This window comes from Peromyscus californicus, unplaced genomic scaffold (assembly GCF_007827085.1).
Source record: "Peromyscus californicus insignis strain IS unplaced genomic scaffold, ASM782708v3 Scaffold_1__1_contigs__length_55948999, whole genome shotgun sequence".
NCBI lineage: Eukaryota > Metazoa > Chordata > Mammalia > Rodentia > Cricetidae > Peromyscus > Peromyscus californicus.
The window spans coordinates 19,814,122-19,835,823 of NW_026294492.1; the positions used below are offsets into that span (position 1 = coordinate 19,814,122).

The following is a 21,702-nucleotide window of genomic DNA, read 5'->3' on the forward strand; positions in this document are numbered from 1 at the left end:
GCATGTACGGATGTACACCATGTGCATGTCAAGTGTCTGAGGAGGCCAGATGAAGGCATCAGATCTCCTAGAACTGGAGTTAAGGGTGGTCGTGAGCTGCCACGTGGATGCTAGGAACCGCACCTGGGTCCTCTGCAGGAGCAGCACATGCTGAGCCAGCTCTCCAGCCCTCTTTTAGCCTTCTGATACTGCCTCCACCTACTGGCTTCGAGTCAGACTCCACTGCTCGCACTTTCCGAGCATGAGTTGTGTGTGCTCCCTGACATCTCAGGGCTTCTGAATCTGCCCTGTGGTTTTCCATCCCAGCCATGTTGCTGATAGCACTTCTCTCCTCTTGAAATGGCATACTCCTGTATCTCTTACCTGCTGAAATCCAATTCAGTCCTCAAGTCCCCACTCACATTTCAGCGTGTTCTAAAGGCCCGTCTACTTATCTGAAGGGAACCCTTGCCTTTTTCGGCCTCTCTCACGGTTTGTGACGCACCAAGCCTTTAGTGATTGTCTTCTGTCCCTTTCTCAGTTGTGAACACTCCAAGGGCAAACTCAATTGTAAGAGTCTTCTCGTGTTTATTTATTTATTTTAATTGTACATATGTGAGGTGTTTTGCTTGTGTATATGACTGTATTCCATGTGTGTGCCTGGTGCCTGCAGAGGCCAGAAGAGGCTGTCAGATCCCCTGGAGCTAGAATTACAGATGGTTGTGAGTCACCACATGGGTGTTGGGACTCAAACCCGAGTCCTCTGGAAGATGAACCGGTGTTCCTAACTGCTGAGCTGTCCCTCCTGCCCCTTCTTGTCATTTTTATGACACCAAGAACAGTGAGTGCGATGTACAGGTTCAACCAGTTGGGTCATAGTATCTGCTGACTGCCTTCAAGTGAGGGGAAGAGCAGAGCTGTGAAGAGAGACCCTTAGCTCACAGAGGGTGAGAGAGAGGAGTGTGATGACTGAAGTCCTTTTGACTCCTGGAGCAAGAAGTGCTTAGTTAGAAACCGTAACGAGCAACCGTGGGAATGCTGTGAGAACTTGAGATTTGTGCCACAGCTGAGTGGAGGAGTCTGGAGTCCAACTAGAATGCTTCCTTCTTAGATCTGAAATGACGCCATTCAGTGTCAGATGATGTGAGTTTTTAGATTCTACCTTGAGAAATTGTAGGGCCGGAGGAGAGATGGCTCCGTGGGTAAGGGTGCTGTTGATCTTCCAGAGAATCGGAGTCCTGTTCCCAGTACCCAGAGCAGGCCCCGGGGGATTCAGTGCCGTCTTCTGGCCTTTGGCACCTTTTACACATCCGTGGCTCAAGTGTGTGCGCTCGAGTGCAAATAAACAAACAAACAAGTAAATAATCTTTTAAGAAGGAACTACCTTATTTCTGAGGTGTTTGGATTGCAGGAGCTCTAGAGTAGACTCTGGAGTACTTCAGAGCAGCACAACATTTGGATGACTGGTTTTGTGTCTTTCCAGCAGTTTCCTGAAGCTGATTTCTCCGTGCTGGCCAGCTGTTGACCTGTCTGTGCTCTGTGTTCTGTTGCAGATGGAGTGGATGGAAAACAGGCACGCAGAACCAATTCCAGCACCCCTTTAGGGGAGCTTTTTGACCATGGCCTGGATAGTTGGTCATGTGTTTACTTTGTTGTGACTGTGTACTCCATCTTCGGACGCGGACCGACTGGCGTCAGTGTTTTCGTCCTTTACCTCCTGCTCTGGGTAGTTCTGTTTTCTTTCATCCTGTCTCACTGGGAAAAGTATAACACAGGCATTCTTTTCCTGCCCTGGGGCTATGACATTAGCCAAGTGGTAAGTACTGCCCTGAATGCTCTGCATGTTTTGGAGTGTTTACTGCCCTTCACTGTGTTAGGCATTAGCAAGTTAGAACTGATGTGTGGGGCTGGAGAGGTGGCTCTGGAGGGTTAAAAGCACTGGCTCTTTTTTCAGAGGCCCCAGGTTCAATACCAGCACCTACATGGTGGCTTACAACTGTCTGTAATTCCAGTTCTAGGGGCTCTGATGTCCTCTTTTGGCCTCCCTGGGCACCAGGCAGTCGTGGTATACAGACATACATGTAGGCAAATCACACATAAAATTTAAAAATTTTTTTAAAAAATAAAGATTAAAAAAAAGAGAGAGAGAATTGATGCTGTAACATTTTCTTTTTCTGGGATGGAGATGTAACACAGTGCTGGAGTACTTGCCCAACATGTAAAAGTCCATAAGCTCTGTTCCTAGCACTATTGGATTCTTTTTTTCTTTGTTTGTTTTTGTTTTTGAGACAGGGTTTCTCTGTGTAGCCTTGGCTGTTCTGGAATTCACTCTGTAGACAAGACTGGCCTTGATCTCACAGAGATCCGTCTGCCTCTGCCTCCTGAAGGCTGGGACTAAAGACTGGGCCACCACCACCCAGCACATCATTGGTTTCAAACATATAAAAGTAAAACGTGACAGTGAACCTTTAATGGACTTAGTCCTTAGCTTTAGCAGTTATCTCCACATGGCCTCTAGCGTCATGAATGCTGTCCGTGTTTTCCTAATTCTTTTACAGAAATGTGGTTAAGTATTTTGTAATGTATCTCTAAATGATAAAATCTTTAAAAATGTTATAATTACAATGCCATTATTTATGTTAAAATTTAATAACTTCTTAATGTTCTTAAACATGGTTTAGTTAGACATGTTGATTTTTGTTTTATGTTCTGGAGAAAGTGCACATAGGACTGGATTGTGGGCCATTTGTCCTCCTTGCCGACTCCATCGAGCAGCGAGCTCTGTCTCGTCGCATAGACCTGTGTTAATTCTCTGCCTTGGGCTCTCGGCTTCTTGTGCTGCTGTTTCTCCGTCTGCCGTAAGAAGCCAGTAGAGAAACCGGAAGCTGGGTACACGTTTGCTGATGGAGTTGGTTAGGTGGACAAATGGAGTCCTCCTATGACCTAACCGGTTTGTGAGCTGCCTTTGAAGGGCTCCAGATGGTGACCACTTGCCTGCATTGCCTACATGGCGGCTATTTAATGGCGGTATTGGAGGGGAAGAGGATTTACCGCAGAGCAGTTTTAAGCCCTTTTTAGTAATCACTTTGATTGGACTTAATGATGCGTAACGCACTGCTGGCTTCCTCGTTGTTCAGCTGTTGATACCGCCTTGTTCTGTCTGTGTTTCCTTCCAGACTATTTCTTTTGTCTACATAGTGACTGCAGTGGTGGGAGTTGAGGCCTGGTATGAACCTTTCCTGTTTAATTTCTTATATAGAGACCTATTCACTGCAATGATTATTGGTAAGGAGCTCCATGTCGAAGCCTGTTTTAACCATCACTCTGTTACCTACCAAAAGCCAGTGTGTGACCATAGCAAGTGATAACCCTCTTTCCTTGTTCCCCAGCGAGCAGAACAGCCCGACGGCCCTACAGGGTTTCCACCAGAATGTTAGAGAAGACAAGGTGCTTTGTTGTTGAGCAGCAGGCTTTTCCTAGTCGGACAGAAATGCCAGAGTAGATCAGCACACAAGCTTTGTAAAGTTGCTTTCCCGTGTAGTCTGGACTGAATTGGAGGACCTACATTTAGTGGATTTCAAGTTGAAAATTGTTCATTTGAAAGAGTAGATGAAATATGGAGACTTTTATGAAAAATGAAGCCTCTCTTCCATTGGGTACCGTGGTGCTATGTCGGGGAACCCTGGGGGTTTGGGGTGTGGTTACCATTTTTGTGCCCTGTCTGTTACTCCCTGAGAAGGCAACCTGCATGGTAAACAGAAGCCACCACACCTGCTCCAGCCTGTACCACCCCTCCTTTCACAGGGGCTCTTGTCCACCCCATCACTTCAGCCCCATTTTTTTTTCTTTCTTTCTGTTTCTTTGAGGCAGGATTTTATGTAACCAAGCCCTTGAATTCCTGCTCCTCCTGCCTCCGCCTCCCAAGTGGTGGGATTAGAGATATGTGTTCCCATGCCTGGCTTAAGTGTCTATTAAAGCACATGGTTAACATTTAAAAATGCCTCAGACGGTAGATGTCTCTATATTCTTTAAATTTAACACTTAAATATAAAATGTAGCAAACCTCCATGGGACAAGCTGCTTGTTTGAGAGAGTCACTAAATGGTGGGAGAGGAAAAGTGACTTTCTCAAGGTTTAAAAAAATGAACCACTTTATACCGATAAACATTTGGTAGATAAAATAGTGTTTTCTAAATGTGTGGCCCAGACCACGAAAGGTCTGTGCCTTTCGGCGGTTTCTAAGCCTTGTGTAGTTTCTGTCCTTTACCGAGGTTCACCAGCAAGGACAGGCAGGGCTGTGTTTAGATAAAGCAACAGATCAGTAGCCTGTGTGTGTGCATCTTATGTTCACAGATGGTCAGTATTTCCTCTAGGACCCTTGTCTTTTGCTGCCCTCCAAACCACCCTTGCTGTCCTGTGCACAGTCCGCTGTCCTCCCGATGCCTTCCCGGGCTAACTCCAAAGTGAATGTGAGCCCATCGGGAAGCTCACAGTGTCTGGGCGTCTCTGTTATAATGATGAGAGGGTTCAGGTGTTGTATGTCAGTCCTAACTTAGTGTTTACTCTTCACCTGATGGTACTCACAGACGTTGCTGATCTTTGTTTAGCTGTTCGTTCAGCAGGCAGCTAGGGGACTAAAGTTGGTTGATGATGAAAATACCATGTAAAGTCAAAATGATGATTGCAAATGGAACCTGATAATAAAGGTACCACTTAGTGTTGGGACAGCTTTTTTGGATATATATACATTTAAATTTTACTTCAACTTATAAGGATTGGCTTTCTTTGGAAATTTATTCTTTGTAGTTATAGAAAAATATTCATGATTACAAAGTGAAATCTATAAAGCAATATATTCAAAGAAGAATACCTTCTTTTTAAAAAAAAAAAAAAAAGATTTATTTATTTATTATGTATACAGTGTTCTGCCTGCATGCCAGAAGAGGGCGCCAGATCTCATTACAGATGGCTGTGAGCCACCATGTGGTTGCTGGGAATTGAACTCAGGACCTCTGGAAGAGCAGCCAGTTCCCTTAACCGCTGAGCCATCTCTCCAGCTCAGAAGTATAGCTTTATATTCTACCTATTCTCCTTTTCCCTCAGCCATTCTTAGTTTTCGTTTGTTATATATTTATTTGTGTGAGTGTGTGTGTGTGTGTGTGTGTGTGTGTGTGTGTGTGTGTGTGTGTGTGTGAGTGTGTGTGTGTGTGTGTGTGAGAGAGAGAGAGAGAGAGGGAGGGAGAGGTAGAGAGGTGTGTAGAGGACAACTCTCCTTCACCATGATAGAACTCTGGTTGTCGGGCTTGTCCTTACCCACTAAGCCATCTCTCCAGCCGTATTCTCAGCTTTAATTCATGGCTTAGGAAAGCATGCATCATTTTATCACCTTGTTTGTAGCTCCCTCTCTGTGGCCCCCCCCCCCCCCCCACACTCACACTTGCTAGTACATCCGTGATAGTGTCTAGGGGTTTTCCTCATCTCTTCTTCCGGCTTCCTGATACTTTAGTGTAGAGATATACCAGCGTGTTTCAGTCAGTGTTTGGATCGTCTCCAGGCTTTTGCTCTTGCACACACTGCCGTAGTGAATAGTCTTGTGCTTGTGTCTTTTCATATTTTTGGTCAGGCTAGTGTGATAGAGATTCCTAGAAGTAGAATTGTTAACGAAAGACAAATACCTGCAGTTGTGTTGAACACTTCCATATCCCACTCCATAGTGTTGTTGGGTTTTTTTTGTTGTGAAAATGCTTGTTAGTCATAGTTGTTTATTTATGGTTTAAGTTTCACCATGTAGTATATTGTAAGGTTTGTTAACCAATGGGTAAGAAATGATACACTGGAATAGTTTCAATTTGTATTTCTCATGAATGAGAATGTTTTCCTGTGTGTTTTTATACGCTAGCCCATTTTCCCCAATAGAATTCTTGAACACTGCCTTCAGGCTCCTGTGTTTTGTTTGCATTAATCCTTTGGGTTGATTAATTACAGTTCTCTCACTTGTGGTCTTCATAAACTTCCCTTTAAGATACTTTTTAACTTGGTGGAATTTTTTGTTGTTTGTTTTTAGTTTTATTTTATATGTGTATGGATGTTTTGTTTACATATATGTCTGTGTACCGTGTGCATGCCTTGTGCCTATGGAGACCAGCAGAGGGCATTGGAGCCTCTGAATCTGGGGTTACAGATGGTTGTGAGCCACCATGTGGGTGCTGGGATCTGAACCTGGATTCTCTTAACGGTTGAGTCATCTTTCAGCCCCATGTCGATGGCTTAGTTTGTATTTTTTAATTCTGTGTGTATGAGTGTTTCGTTTGCACACATGTCCGTGTACCACAGAGGCCAGAAGAGGGTACTGGATCCCCTGGAACTGGAGTTACAGGTGGTTATTAGCCACCGTGTGGGTGCTGGGAACTGAACCCCGGTCCTCTGGAAGAGCAGCCAGTGCTCCCAGCAGCTGAGCCGTCTCTCTCTAGTCCCCCGTCTTGGTTGGTTTTTTTGGAAGTTCCTATGTGATAAGTTAGAAATGTGAGGAATAAGACACTTTTTGTGGCCACAATACTCTTAGATCATATCTCATTTCCCTTTTCTAGACGAGTTGTCTGATTTTTCTGTAGCAATTCCATTATCCGGCCTTAAATTATGGCAATCTGAAAAGCAGGTTTGCATCTATGGGTTCCATCTCCATTGTGTACTTGAAATTTAGAGTTTAAGAGATAAGTCTTTAACAGTTCCGTGTTCTTTAGAGAACAGAGAATAAAGTCCACTTAGAGAATAAATAAAGGTGGTTTTTGTCCTTTGGTAACTTTCGTAGAACACGGACTGTCTCTATGCTTAATGTGCTTCGATTTCAAGAGCCTAGTTCCTGGAGGCACGGTGAGCAGGTGAATGTTAAGAACTGAAAAGCAGCTCTAGAACTTGGCAAACGATGGCGTGTGACAGGGTGACTGTGCCGTAGGGCCCCAGTCGGTGGGCTTTCTCAGAATGTCCACGCATCGTTTTTAGGTTTGAGATAAATAAACGTTGCATGGATAGGGCCGGGGAGAGAACGGAAGGTTCTGGGAAGATTAGAGATAAACAGGAAGCAGCAGATCCCGAGTGGTGTCTGCCCTCCTCCCCCCTTGGAGTAGCTCACATCGACTTCCAGTCTGCTCTACTTGGGCACTGCTCTGGTGTCTTTATGTGTAACAGTCCCTGCAGTTTTCAAGCTCTGTGCGGTTGGTACTACTATTTTTCTGTTCCAAAAATGAAGGAAATGAGGCATGGAAGGCCAGGTTGCCCAGAGTGTCCTGTTTCTGTGAGCAGTTGATGGCAAGCCGAAGTGAACTACAGGCTGGTCACTTCAGACGGTCACAGACTGTACCGACCTCTCTCACCTGTAACTGCTCTTTAGACAAGGAGTTTTCCTCTAGTAATAAGCTTGAACATGAAGACTACTGGCCCTAAAATACCAGACTTTTTCATGGATGCAGTTACTGTAAAATAATCACTCTTGAAATTCATAATAATTTAAATATTCTTCTTTTTAGGCTGTGCATTATGTGTGACTCTTCCAATGAGTTTATTAAACTTTTTTAGGTAAGTATTTTTTTTTTTTAAGTTGTGGGGAAAAAAAAGAAAAGGCAATCTTTAACAGTTGTGTTGTATCCCTGGCTGTCCTGGAACTCACTCTGTGGACCAGGCTGGCCTCAAACTCACAGAGATTTACCTGCCTCTGCCTCCTGAGTGCTGGGATTAAAGGTGCGCGCCATCAGTCCCGGCTAAGTGTTTACTTTTGTGATTTGGACATTTTGAAAAGGTTTAGAAGCCTCTTTCGGATCTAGAGTGGGAAAGTGATCATTGATGTTGTCTCTGGTGGCTAATGTCGTCAGCTCAGCTATACTGTAAAACGGTCAGGGCGTTTGTGAAGGTTTGGGGCTCAGCCGGCTTCAAGCTTGTCACTTTTGTGAGTGAATCTCCCCAGAAGGAGTGGGTATTTTCTTGTGAAATACTGACTTGCTCACATTCTTGTCGTGGAGAATCACAGTGTCGTTAATGAGGTAACACTTCTGAGTGTGGGTGTGGGTTAGGACCAAACCTCATGCTGCCGTTCTCACATTGGGGAATGGTTCTGAGGTAGGGTAGAGGTGGACTTTCCATTCCGATTTGTGCACACCCATCTTTGCTGGCTGTCCTGCCTTGCCTTGTTTTGTCCAAATATATTTTGTTCTTTCACATCTCAATAACTTTGCTCTGGTTGTTTCCTCTGCTCCTGTTATTTTACCCTGTTCTTCCTACTCAGTCCCTTAGCGCTCAGCTCTGTCTTCCGGACTCTTATCCATGTCTGTATAGCTTCTGTTGTGGTGACTGTCATCTATAGGACTGGTACATTTTAAGTCAGATGTGGGGCACACTCATAATCGAAGCACTTCGGAGGCTGAGGCCAGCCAGCCTGGGCTGTGTACTGAGTACCAGGTCTGCCAACAGTACACAGTAAGACCCCGTCTTTAAAAAAACAATAATAATAAAGTGATAGCATTTACAATTGGCAAGCCATACTGATCATTCGAGTCATTTCCTCCTCTTATAGATGAGGCTTTGATTGGGCCACACACTGTCCAAGGTAATGTGATCAATAACTAAACCAAGACTAGAACAGGAGCCCTGTTCACATGAGCGGGCATGCTGGATTACTCCAGTGTACTTAGAGACACCGAGATGTGCTGGCCGTCTCTCTTCAGGGTCTTTTGTGTGAAATATATCTGCCCTAAAATCCGTATCCCTTTAAATTTTTTTTTATATGTATGGGTATTTTGCTTGCATGTATGTCTTTGTACCACATGCATTCCTGTTGCCCAGGGAGACCAGAAGAGGGTATTAGATCCCGTGGAACTGGAGTTACAGATGTTTGTGAGCCTCCATGTAGGTGCTGGGAACCAAACTCAGACCCCTGGAAGAATAGTCAGGGCTTTTAATCTCCAAGCCAGTAGTTTCTCAACCTTTCTAATGCCAAAACCCTTTAATACAGTTCCTCGTGTTTTGGTGACCCCCAAACATAAAATTGTTTTCGTTGCTACTTCATATCTGTAATTTTGCTGCTGTTATGAATCATCATGTAAATATCTGATATGTGACCTCTGTGAAGGGGTCACCCCCCACAAAGGGGTCACGTCCTACAGGTTGAGAACCCCCTCTCTCTCTCTCTCTCTCTAACCCCATCTTTCCATTCTTATGACAGCTGTTGACTGTTTGGTTTAAAAAGTAAGAAGGGGGCCAGGCATGGGCCAGGCATGGTAGTACCTTACTTTAATCCCAGCACTCTGGAGACAGAGGCAGGTGGATCTACATAGTGAGTCCCAGGCCAGCCAGGGCTACAAAGTGAGTCCCTGTCTAAAATAGAGAAACGAAGGAAGGGGGGGGATTGATCAGGCGGAACCTCACTTGTAATCCTGGCCTTGGTAGCAATTAATAAATTTAGAGCATTTCTTCTTAACTTAGCCTGTCTTTAAAGTGGGGCTAATGATGTTGTTCTTTGTGCTATGGGACTGTAAATACACATTAAGAATACATGTGAAAGGAGTTTGGAGACGGTAGGTGTTAGGTGTGTGCCTTAGATGTAACGGAGTTCTGTACTGATCTTTCAGAAGTTACAAAAGCAACACCCTGAAGCACAGTTCCGTTTATGAAGCCATGGTCCCTCTCTTCTCTCCGTGCTTGCTCTTCGTTTTATCTACAGTGTGGATCCTCCGCTCTCCTTCAGATATTTTAGAAATCCACCCTAGAATATTCTACTTCATGGTTGGAACAGCTTTTGCCAATATCACAGTAAGACTTTTTATTTTTAAAAAAATCACCTAAGCCTGATGTGGTAGCTTATGCCTGTAATTCAAGGCCAGCCTGGGCTATACGAGACCACATCTCACAAAACCAAAATAACAAAACAGAAAAAGAATCAAAGCAGCTTTGAAAGGTGCTCATTGCTGATTGGAGGTTGGAGGTCGGAGGTCGGAGGTTGTCATTCCATGAAGAAGTTCGGTTGTGTCAAGGCTTAGGGGCTGTTTGGAAATTGTTCTTCACATGGCACAGTTTTAAAATTGGGAGCTCCTTCTCCTGTCTAAGCTGTCACCACACTGTGAGGAAATACCTTCTGTGGCATCTAGGTTAGCTCTTTTCTCATCTCGTAGCAGAGAACCTGACAGGCCCCTCCCTTAAGGAAGGGTTCGTTTTGCTGTAAGAAGGAAAAGACTTCATCCTGGCGGGCAGTCATAGTGTCAGGTCACAGTGTGGGTCCACGGCCGTGAGGAAGCGGCTAGGGACTGTGCTCGGCTCCCCTCTCTCTTTCTACTCAGTCCAGGACTCCAGCGCATGGATAGCGCTGCCCACATAGAGAGTGGGTCCTCCCTCCTCCTCTAAACCTCTCGGGGAAACTCTGCACAGACATGCCCAGAGGTGTGTTTCCGAGACCATTCTAAGTCTAGTCCAGCTCGTAGTGGAGATGAACCAGCAGACAGCCTTACTGCGTTGTCTTATCTCTTCTGACACGGTCCCGAGATCAGTGCTTCAAGGCTGGGCTCGGGCCAGCTGGGGCCCTGAGCAGTTGGAGCTGTTGACAATATTCTTGAAAGCAGCTTTGGAAGTGTGGCCGGTTTGGAAAGTGCTTTCTAATCAATGCCCCTCTTTCCCTCCTCTCTCCTTGCTTCTCCCAAGTGTAAGCTAATCGTTTGCCAAATGAGCAGCACTCGGTGCCCGACTTTGAACTGGTTGCTGCTTCCTCTCTTCCTGGTGGTGACCACAGTGAGCGTGGGTGCGGCAGCCTCCCACCTGGAGAGTCTTCTCCTTCACGGGCTCACGGCAGCCTTCACTCTGGCTCACATCCATTACGGAGTACAAGTGGTGAGTAATGGAGAGCGGAGCAGGAATGTACTCTATGGGGAAACTGCAGAGGAGGCTGGCTTAGTGTAACAGCTGGGAGTGGGGAGGAGACAGACGCCCAAGGTTTAGGTGACATGTAAGTGTGTAATTTCAGACACTTTTCTACTGATTATACCAACTACAAATTATTTTTAAGTGAGTGATTATGGGTAATGAGCTGTTATTTTAAATCGTTATATAAGTGATTTTCTTGTTGAGAAAACACTGTCTGTGCTTTTCACTATGTGAGACCAAATAATCCGGTTAGTTTCTGTTTCTTTAGTCCTAGGACATTTTTATTGCTTACTAATTTAATTTGGGGAAAACAAGTAACATTGGTTTATAGTACTCCCCTGTCTCTTCCTAATCCCGTGAGAACTGGAATCGGGTTTCTGTTGCTGTGATAAACACTGTCACCAAAAGCAGCTCGGGAAGGAAAGGGTTTATTTCTGCCTATAGTTTCATATCACAGTCCATCATCAAAGGAAGTCCGGGCAGGAGCCCTGAGCAAGAAAGAACTGAAGCAGAGGCCGTGGAGGAACACTGTTTACTGGTTCGTTCCTGTGGTTTGCTCAGTCTGCTTTCTTATATCACCCAGGACTGCCTATCTGTCTGTGGGTGGCACCACCCTCTATAGGCTGGACCCTCCCACATCATTAATCAAGAAAGGGAACTACAGGCTTGCCCACAGGCCAGTCTGATGGAGGCATTTTCTCGGTTGAGGTTCCTCTTCCCAGATGACTCTACCTTATGTCAGGTTTAGAAAACAAAACAACAACCACAAAAACAACTGGCCAGCTTGGGCAGACTAGAATTTTAGACGAGAGGAAGTCATTTGCAATATTTCAGCTTTTATCTCAGGAGCCTTTACCTTTATCAGCAAATAATGAAAAACCGTAGAGGAAGATGGTTAGTATTTCCAGAAGGGGCAGAGCACCGCTGTCAGTGCTAAGGACGAAGAAGCAGGAGATAGCTTGAGGCTAACCTGGGCTTCGTGGCAGAACCCTGTCTCCAGAAACCACAAACATAAACAAGCACTTTGTACACCCACTGCTCTCCTCCTGAGTAAGAGTCACGTTAGGATGAATGGACGATGATGTCAGAACCGTGTGCCTCTCTCTCCCTCCCACCGGAACAGCTTTTCCAGTTTTCTAGTTATTTTACATATTTCAGTCATTGCTGCATTGTAGTTTAACAGGGAGCTCACCAATAGTACCCAGTTTACTAGTCCTCATCAGTTGACCTGATTTCCCGAGTGATTTAGTTTTTACACCGTTAGTATGAACGAGTTGAAACACTCTTGTCTTTGATTGGTGTCATTTTGAGAGGATAACTGCAGGGGCCAGTGTGTACATCCACACTGCCGCTCTAGCACCTGCTCCCTGTGTTTGGTTTGAAAGGAGCCCTGCTGAGAGTCGGTTTGACGAACCAAACGTCCTTATTTCTGGATTATTGTTGTGAGAAACCTGATGAACTGATGTCAGATAATTGTTTATATTTTTATTTTTAAAGATTCATTATATGCTTTCTGCCAATTTTCTTGGGCATTATCTTGCTCTTTCATTGATCATATGAGTGATAGAATGCTATTGCCAGTGTCTTGTAATTTCCAAACAAAGTCTCGCTATATAGTGTGTAGCAGGAATCTTAAAAGTTCTTATTAGTAAAATCAAACCTGGAGCCAAGTATTGGGGTGAACACTGGAAGATCAGAGAGACAGAACAAGCCACAGCTAACCTCACCTGGCCAACTTCTCAGCTGATCTTCTTTCCTCAGACTGGAAGCCTCTGTGTCCTCCTATCCAAATGGCTGTCAACTGAACTGTGCTTCTCGAAAGCCTGAAAGCTTAACCAGCCAAATGCTTAACCAGCCAAATGCTTCTTGTTCCTGGTCCTCACGCCTTATCTTTCTGCCTTCTACCATCACTCCCTGGGATTAAAGGCTCGCTTTCTAGGATTAAAGGCATGTGGCCTTGAACTCACAGAGATCCAGAGGGATTTCTACCTCTGGAGTGCTAGGATTAAAGGCGTGTGCGCCACCATTTTCTAGCCTTTGTATCTAGTGGCTGTTCTGTCTCTGACCCCAGATAAGTTTATTGGAGTGCACAATATTTTGGGGAACACAATACCACCACAGTAGTGTGGTCCTAGTTGGTCTAGAACTGACTGGAGACCAGACAGGCCTGGAGGCACGTAGCTCTGCCTCACGTGCTTTCACCTCCTGAGAGCTGGAGTGAAGGTGTGCCACCACACCTGGCTAGAATCATCTCTTTAGAAACTGCATTTCCACCAAAACACATGCCTTTTGTGTGTGTGGAGTTGTGATGTGAGTGTAGTGCCTGTGGAAGCCAGAGGAGGGAATCAGGTCCTGTGGATCTGTGGGGCTGAGTTACCGGCAGTTATGAGCTGCCAATGTGGGTCTGGGAACTGAACTCCAGTCTTCTATAAGCACAGTACACGTTCTTAACCACTGTGCCGTCTCTCCAGCCTCAGTACCAATGTTTTTTCAGTGCTGAGGATTGAACCGAGTGTCTTACACGTGCTGTGTGAGCATTTTACTCACTGATCCCCACTTCAGCCTTCAGTCTTTTTTACATTATAAAAGTAGTACACGTTTATTGGTAAAATCTGGACAATAGCGCCTGTGAGATGCTCAGCAGGTGAGGCCTGCAAGCCTGGTAACATGCGTCTGATCCTGGAACCCCCATAAAGATGGATGGAGAGAACTGACTCCACAGAGTTGTCGTCTGACCTCCACCTGTCCACAAGTGTGACATAGCACACATGCACTATACACATATCCAACACTAATAAATAAAAATGAGTTCTCATGGAGCCAGTGAAGTGGCTGTTTGTTCCCAGGTCTCAGAACCTCCTGAGGAAGGAGAGAGCCAGTCAGCCCCTGCGCCCTGTTATCTGACCTCCACATGCACACGGTGGCACACATGTGCCCCTCTCCCCACATAAATCTAAAACGAAAAAGGGGAGCCGGAGAGATGGCTCAGTGGACCAGATGACCTGGGTTTAGTTCCCAGCATCCACGTGAAGGCTCACAGCCATCTGTAACTCCGGTTCCAGGGGATCACATGCCTTCTTCCGGACTTGTTGGGCACTGAACACGCATGGTGAGCAAACATACATGTAAGCAATACCCACAGACAAAAATAATCAAACTTAAAAAATAAAGGATAATTTTAAGGAATCTAGAGAATAAACATGCTAACAGGAAGAACATCTTTCTTGTCCATCTTTGTGCTATTTATTACTTCTAACCAGAGACCACACAAAGTCTTGACTTACATATAAATGAAAAGTATCGAAGAATTGTCTCCCTGCCGGGGATACCCTAGCCAGCACGGCCTTCAGAGTCACAGACCTAATTTTGTACTGTTTTATCCAGGCTAGGAAGCATTTCCTAGCAGAGTTGTATAGGAAGCTAACTCCCGAGTCTGACTTATCAAGGCGATTGTTTTCTTTACAAGCTGTTGGAGGGCTGATAATCACGTAGTTCCTCAGTAGGTTTGAGTGTGTATTTGCTGCTCCAGAAGGCTCCACTAGAGTGGCTAGAACTTGGTCCCCAGAACCTTTTTGTTCCTGCAGTTTCCCTGTGTCGGTGAGGTTCTGTCTGAGAGGGGAGTTCTGAGTATGTCCCAGAAGACTCCGGTGCGGGTTGTAACTGTCTTGTGTTTGGTTCTCTGTAGGTGAAGCAACTGAGCAGCCATTTTCAAATTTACCCATTTTCACTGAGGAAACCAAACTCAGACTGACTAGGAATGGAAGAAAAGAACGTCGGCCTGTAATCTTCAGGAAGTCTTGTAAATAGACGCTTGTAAATATCTCCTCCATCACCATCGGACTAAACTGGTCTGCTTGACCGATGTGGGATCGCAGTATGTGGCAGGCATGTGGACAGCAGGAATGAACGTGATCTGAGCTGTGGAATTTTGGATTTTCTAACTTCCAACTTTATTTTTTTATAAAACCATGAAACATTTTGGTTAAGCACAGTGTACATTAAACCAGCTAAATGTTCCTAGCTTCATGAGTCCATAATGTTTCGACTCATACAGAGTTAAGGATGCTTTACTTTTATGTCTAAAGCCCCCAGATTGATTCAGGAACACTAATAATGTTCAGATAGCCACAGCATGTCTTAATATTTGATGCTTTATAGAAGATCTTTAGCTGCGGAAATGGTAAACAGCCCAAATCTAATGTAGAGAAGCGTCAAAAAAAGTCTCTTTGGCCAGAGATACCAGTGACTGAACAACAGTGCTTAGTTGCCAAATCATGGTGGTTCTCCCAGGAAACTTTGAGAGGATGTCTGGGGTCCTGGCTCTTACTGTGGCTAAATGCCAATAAATGGTTTCATTTTCTTTTAGACAGAAGTGTTCTGTTGTTACTCAGTAGAGAAGGGATTGTAAGTACAGCTCACTACTGTGGCATGGTTCATTGTTTACTCCTGCTGTCAGGATTGGGTGGGTGCCTGTGAGCTGATTCTTAAGGTTGTGTGTGACAGTCCCATTCTCATGAGGCTGCAGACACAGTACCTTGTGAGAGAAAAGTTCAACTGGAGTTAGGAATCTCAGAACTTCCTGGTGACCAGATCCGACCCCAGCACTGCCTGTCCACCTGTCTTGGCTTGCTTTCATTTTCTCTCCTGGGGGTGAGGTGCTGTGGTTTTTAATCTCACACCAATACGGCAGAGAGACTCTCTCTCCCCTGAACTCTCCCACCTCCCTATTTGAAGAAAACTTTTGATATATCTGCCTTACTGAATATTTCCTCCCTTAATACGACTCAGTAATTTTTGAGGCTTACTCACAACACAAAGACCCCTTTAGCTGTACTGTTATCTCCTAAATCTCACCTTTTTATGAATGTGGATGTTTTCTTTCTTTGGGCTTTGTCTTTATTTAGTTTGGTGGTGAAATTTCTTGCTGGTTTTAGTTTCCACTGAATGAGGTTTGTGCTTAAATGAAGAGTGTGTCTTAAACCCCTTTTTTTTTGGGTAGGTTGCACTTGGATAAGATAGGCACCACTGTGTTGGTATGTAATTAAATTCGTAACTGTTATCACCTATGAATGTGACCATCTTTAAATATTGTAGCTCATTCCTTTGTTGAGTTTCTGTCTGCTGCTTTGTAAAAAGTAACTGGTTGATGCTCCACCTGAACATTTTTAAATCCTAATCATTGTCGTGTAGGCTGTTGAAAGTGATCCAGGAGCTAACCCACAGTTCTGTGCTCAGTGTTAATCGTTTGTAAGGTTTTTGTGTGTTTGGGGACTTTCTCTGAGACAAAAATATGAAAGCAGAAATTGATGTGGAAAGTGGGTAGTGATTCTGTGTTCGTTAATAAATTGCCATCATGGAGGTCAGAAAACAAGCCAGTTACATGAAGATAACTGTCCTGTGTACTCAAGCTCTGTAGAACTGAATTGGGCAACTCGGAGTCGGGAAAGAGCTTTGTGATAAGGTTTTTGGCTGATGATTTCACTCTTGGCCTTGTACACAAGAATAATCATTTGTATAAAAGAAAATAACATAAATATTTATAAAATAATGAATTTGGACCACAGGCTTTCTTCACCTTATCCTGTATACTGAAGAATCATGTCCTATAATTTGAGGCACCCCCCCCCTTTTTTTCTTTTAAATGTATCTGTCCTCTTTTTATTGCATCAAGTGGATTTGAAAATATGTTTTGTGCCTTTTGTTTTGTGTTTAACATGTCTCTGTGATGGTAAAGAATTCTAGTTTAGATTATTTTGTTGACACTGTTGAGTGGAAGAGAAGGTTACTGACAGGGAAGCGGAACCAGGCAGTCAGGGTTTCAGAATCCTGTGGACCTGGGACTCCTTCCTAGCCTGCTCACGTCCTCTGTCTTGATGGTGCATCTTAAAAGACGCATTTGTTGTAGCGGTACAGGAGGGGATGAGGGACTTGGTTCTCACGAGCTCTGTGCGTCTCTGTCACGCCCCTTCCTCTACACTTCCCAAATGTAAAAGGTACTGAAAGCTTATGTACACTATTGGGTGAGTTTACCCCACAACTTTTGCCAGTGTCTTGGGGAGAGGCCTTGCGGTCAGGAGCACGCCTTCATGCTCTCTGTGCGTGGGGAATAGAGTGCCTTAGCCAGTCTAGGGGTTGGCATTGTTACTCTGCTGGACGCATACTACAGAGACCTTCAGAGCCTTCTCTTCGGGTTATGGTATGAAAAAGCCCTTTCAGGCTTGTCAGAAAATAATCTCCCTGTATCCGAGAGGGTGTGGGATAGAAAGATGTTAACAATACTTGGATAGAGGCTGCCACCTCTGATCTTTCGATAATATTTATGATCTTGAAATTGCCACAATCACTGTCTTGAGAAATAGTAATAGTTGATAGGTTTTAGAGCTGTAGAGTAACTTTGAAGTAAAAATATAACCATTCTTCCTTGGCATTTCAATATTCCGAATGACATACTTTTAATTCCAATTTTAAAAAGAAAACGTTGAACATGATTTAGGATGTTACAAACTGCTTCTAATACTGCCGTTTGTTCTCTGCTCAGGCACTGGGGAGGGAGGTGTATGTCTGGGGTTAGCACATGCTAAGTACATGCCAAGAATGTTGCTTGTGACTTGGAACCTGAACGTTAAAGGAATATGGTGCAGTCAGAAGGTGTGTGGGTGGCACCTTGCTTCCCAAAGCAGACTTCAACTCCATGACCTATGAAGAATAAAAAGATAATTTTTTTAAATTGGAGGTATTTAAGTTCAGTACTATTCCCCACCCCCCCTTTTTGGAGGTGGAGTTCCAGAAAGGACGCCCTAGCTGTCCTAGAACTCACTGTATAGACCAGGCTGGCCCCAAACTCAGAGATCCGCCTGCCTCTGCCTCTTGAGTGCTGGGATTAAAGGCGTGTGCCTCCACCGCCCGACTGCTTTTTCCCTTTTTATTAGAACTTGAAACCTTCTTGTAGCCACCAGAAGGACAGAAGCAGCTCATTGAGGCCAGGCTTGGCTGCCTCCAGACCTTGCCACATTCAGACGGTGAATGCATTTTATCTCTTGGCTAGTGAAGACTGGGAACTCCCCCAGAGAAGAAAGTAAAACCTGTGGGTTGCAGCTTTTGAGTTTTGAGTCTCCCAAAGCCAGAAGCAGAGAAGTATTGTTGGTGGTGATGCCTATGTTCAGAGCGGCCTTATTTTAACTCATTTCTGGTCAAGCCCTTTGTCTGTCAGAAATCTGTGACGTCAGACCAGAATTTTTTTTTTGTCCCGTGAAATGTCATTTGAAGGCAGCATGCCCTGTCTTGAGCATCCGGTGGGTGAGTAATCTGATTATAGTTAGCTGCCCCTGCTCCAACCTTTCAGAAAGAATGGTAACTAGCGTGCTACATTGGAAGGGACATTCCTAACAGGAAAATGGTGTTGAATTAATTAATCACTGTGAAATTTGAATGTGTGAGACTCTAGGAATTTTCAAAAGCTAGCATAAATTTCTGCTTTTCTTTTATTAATTATGTAACCCATGTGATTTGTATATTTTTGGGTTTTTTGTTTTATAATCCTCTTCGACAGTGACTGACATCAGAACAGACAGTGGCTTCAGAGTACGTGGTAAATCATCGTGATCTAACTTTCCCAGAGAAAGTGGTGATGTGTTTTTTTTTTTTTTTTTTTTTTTCTTGCATGGAGTCTTGGGAATTGGCTTTGCTGGCTGATTCATTTCCAGGGTTTTTACAGTACAAACTAAATGTAACTTACTCTCCAGCCTGCATGTTAGTAGTGTGCTTTGCTCTTTAATAAACAGACACTCAAGAACTAGTACAGCAGCTGGCTATTGTCTCTGTCTTTTAAGCAGGGATATGTTCTTCTTATAGACATTGAACAAGCTCACATTTAGGGTAGCAGGAGGAGTTTGCCCTTTGGAGATCTCCCACAGGCAGCCTGAACCAGGTTTTGTTCATTTAGTGAGGAAGTCTGGGTTCCCAGGATTGGAAGTGCCACACAGACTGATTTTAGAGTATTTGACAAGGGCTTGTCTCTCTAGGAAAATACCTTTGGGCAGAACAAGAAAGGCTGTTCTGGGCTGTTCGGCTGTTCCTCTTGTCTCCCTTTCAGAGAATCATTCTTAGAAAGCTGGACTAAGTCAGTCTGGCTATGTTTATGGCAGTTGGATCATGGCCATTGAAAGTCTAAAATAGAAAGAGAGGCCAGTGCCCACTTGAGCTCTAAAACGGAAATCAAAGATCGCATTGACTATCCAGGGAGTGACTGATACTGTGGGTGTTTTCTATCACAGTGGCTACAAGATCTTTTAAGCAGTTTCTTTGGTTAACAATCAAAATAAGCGTGGATTTGAATTTTTCATAAACAAAAATAATTCTTTTTTTTTTTTTTTTGGTTTTTCGAGACAGGGTTTCTCTGTGTAGCTTTGCGCCTTTCCTGGAACTCACTTGGTAGTCCAGGCTGACCTCGAACTCACAGAGATCCGCCTGGCTCTGCCTCCCGAGTGCTGGGATTAAAGGCGTGCGCCACCACCGCCCGGCCAAAAATAATTCTTGATGCAGTCTTGATCGTGGTATTCCTGGTAAGCACTTTTTTAATATCTAGAGAGAAAACCTCATGACCTGGAACTTGTTTATTTTGTACTTGAGGTAACTAAGCAGGTTCTGGAAGTGGCCGGTTTTTTTTAACCTGGCTGCATCAGTGATCTATTGCAATTACTGTTATTCATCAACAGGCTAATGATTAGCTCATTTCAAAATGTCCCAAGAAAGCAGAAGTCAGTCAGTATTGAACTCCGAATTCTAGTTTAAAAAAAAATGTTGTTTTCCCCCTTTTGGGGCAGAGTGGAAGACCACAATGACCAGTGTATAAAGGAGGCCACCTGCTCTTCCCTTTCCGGCCTAGCAGTGGGTTAAATGATGGCAGGTAAAAAAAGAAATGACTACCGTTTTGAGTAAGGTTTCATGTCCTATGCTAAGAATGTGCGGCAGGAATTGTGGCTGGGAGTTTAATTTGGTGCCATTCCCAGTGGATTTTCTGTTGTCTTCTGAAGCAAGAGGACAGTCCCATCCCTTCCCTCCGCACCTACACACCACCACTGGAGCACACAGGATGTGTTCGCTGCAGAGGATGAAAATTCTATCAGAGATACAGATAAAAAGGACATAATAGCTTCCCACTTTCAAGTACTTTTAATTGTAGCTGGCCTATATAGGACTTGCTGTGCTGATGGTAAATATGTAGCATTTCTTGAATCTGCTGCCATATGCTCTGTATATACACACGTTTAATGTGTACACCTATTCTCTGTCTATACATATGATATGGTATCGACATGGTGTTTACTCCTGATTATCAGCCAGGTGGTAACCCTCACTAGACTGTTGCTGTGTGTGGACTTGGGGTGCCCATGGTCCACATCGAAAGCCACTTACCCACCTGGAGCCATCTCAGGCCTTGAGAAAGCCCTCTAGGTATATCACTTTCCACTTCCTTTTCATCGGGGAGCTGGTGAACCAGAAAGACTGGTTTGGAGAGTGGTTGGCTGCTCTGTTGAGGGTTAAGGTTTCTGGGTCTGCTGGGCCCTTTTTGACTAGGCGGCAGCTTTGGGAGCAGTGTGCCTGTGAACTCGTCAGGGAAATACTTGCCCTTGCCAAAGCAGAGCTCTGCAGCTTGCTTAACTTTACTGGAATGTTCCAAGTCTTGTGATTTGCTGTATAGTAGAATACCCCGAGGCGTTTGAATGTGATGTTTGCTTTATCTGTGTTACTGTTCCCTGCTGCTAGTCCAGATAATCAAGACCTGTTTCTTGTCATCTGATTCTAGAAGCCTTGACCTGTCAACTGGATTTGTGTTCATGTCTGCTGCTGTGAACTCCAAAAGTAAAGCAGTAGGTTTTAGTTTTAAACTGTTTAATTCTTTTATTGATAAATATTTATTGTAATAAAAATAATTTTTAAATCCTTTTGTTTTCGAGTTGTCTCTCTCTCTTTTTTTTTTTTTTTTCTTTTTTTGTCCTTCCTTGGTAGGTGCGAAAGGGAAGGCTCTGTAATGGGAAGCAGTCTCAGCTGCTTGATTCAGAACCATTGGTCAGTGTAAAGCACAATAGTAAAGGTTTGATTTTATATATGTGTGTGTGTGTGTGTATATATATATATGTGTATACACACACACACATACATCAAACAAACAAACAAACAAATAAATAAATAGGTGGGTCTTACTTAGCCTTCATTGGCCCCAAACTTGATATGTAGTCAAGAATGTACCCAAGATGACCTTGGATTTCTGATCCTGTTCCACTCGTCATTACTGGGATTACAGGCATGTGTGCCATCCCGCCTGGTTTACCTTGTGCTGGGACTCCAGCTGAACTACATTGCTAGCCCTGAAAAGGGGTTTGTTGCTCTCCTTCTGGTTATTGCTTGTTTTGGGTATAAAAAGACCAGCTTGCTTTCATAGACCATCCTGGGTGTGACCCGTGACAGTAACATCTCTGCTTGATTTCCAGGAGAGTGTGGAAGTATAAACACAAACTTAATTTTTCTTTTCTAACCATTTTACAATCTTTATTAACTTTGTAAAGATGGGGTCTCATGTAGCCCAGGGTGGCCTCAAATACTGTGTAGCTGAAGATGACTTTGAACTTTTGACCCTCTTGCCTTACCTCCTGAGTGCTGAGGTTACAGGCATGGGCCACCATAGCACGTTCAATTCCGTGCTGGGGATTGAACCCAGGATTTCATGTACACTAGGCAAGCTCTCCACCAACTGACCTTACATCTGTACCCTCTAGGTTAAGTTTTTAAAACCTTTCAGCTGTTGTCCAAGCTCTAACACAGCTC

At 44.2% G+C, this 21,702-nt stretch overlaps 1 protein-coding gene across 1 annotated transcript in view; it reads left to right on the plus strand.

The window, feature by feature from the left end:
- The window catches only part of Selenoi (selenoprotein I), a 40,378-nt gene extending 19,554 nt beyond the window's left edge, over positions 1–20,824 (plus strand). Inside the window, exons 5-10 of the mRNA XM_052746067.1 lie at positions 1,533–1,795; positions 3,156–3,264; positions 7,503–7,551; positions 9,597–9,777; positions 10,660–10,845; positions 14,564–20,824. Coding sequence (XP_052602027.1) covers positions 1,533–1,795; positions 3,156–3,264; positions 7,503–7,551; positions 9,597–9,777; positions 10,660–10,845; positions 14,564–14,662 — 887 coding nt within the window. The 3' untranslated portion in view covers positions 14,663–20,824. The remainder of the gene's footprint in view (positions 1–1,532; positions 1,796–3,155; positions 3,265–7,502; positions 7,552–9,596; positions 9,778–10,659; positions 10,846–14,563) is intronic.
- The last annotated feature ends 878 nt before the right edge of the window (positions 20,825–21,702 follow it).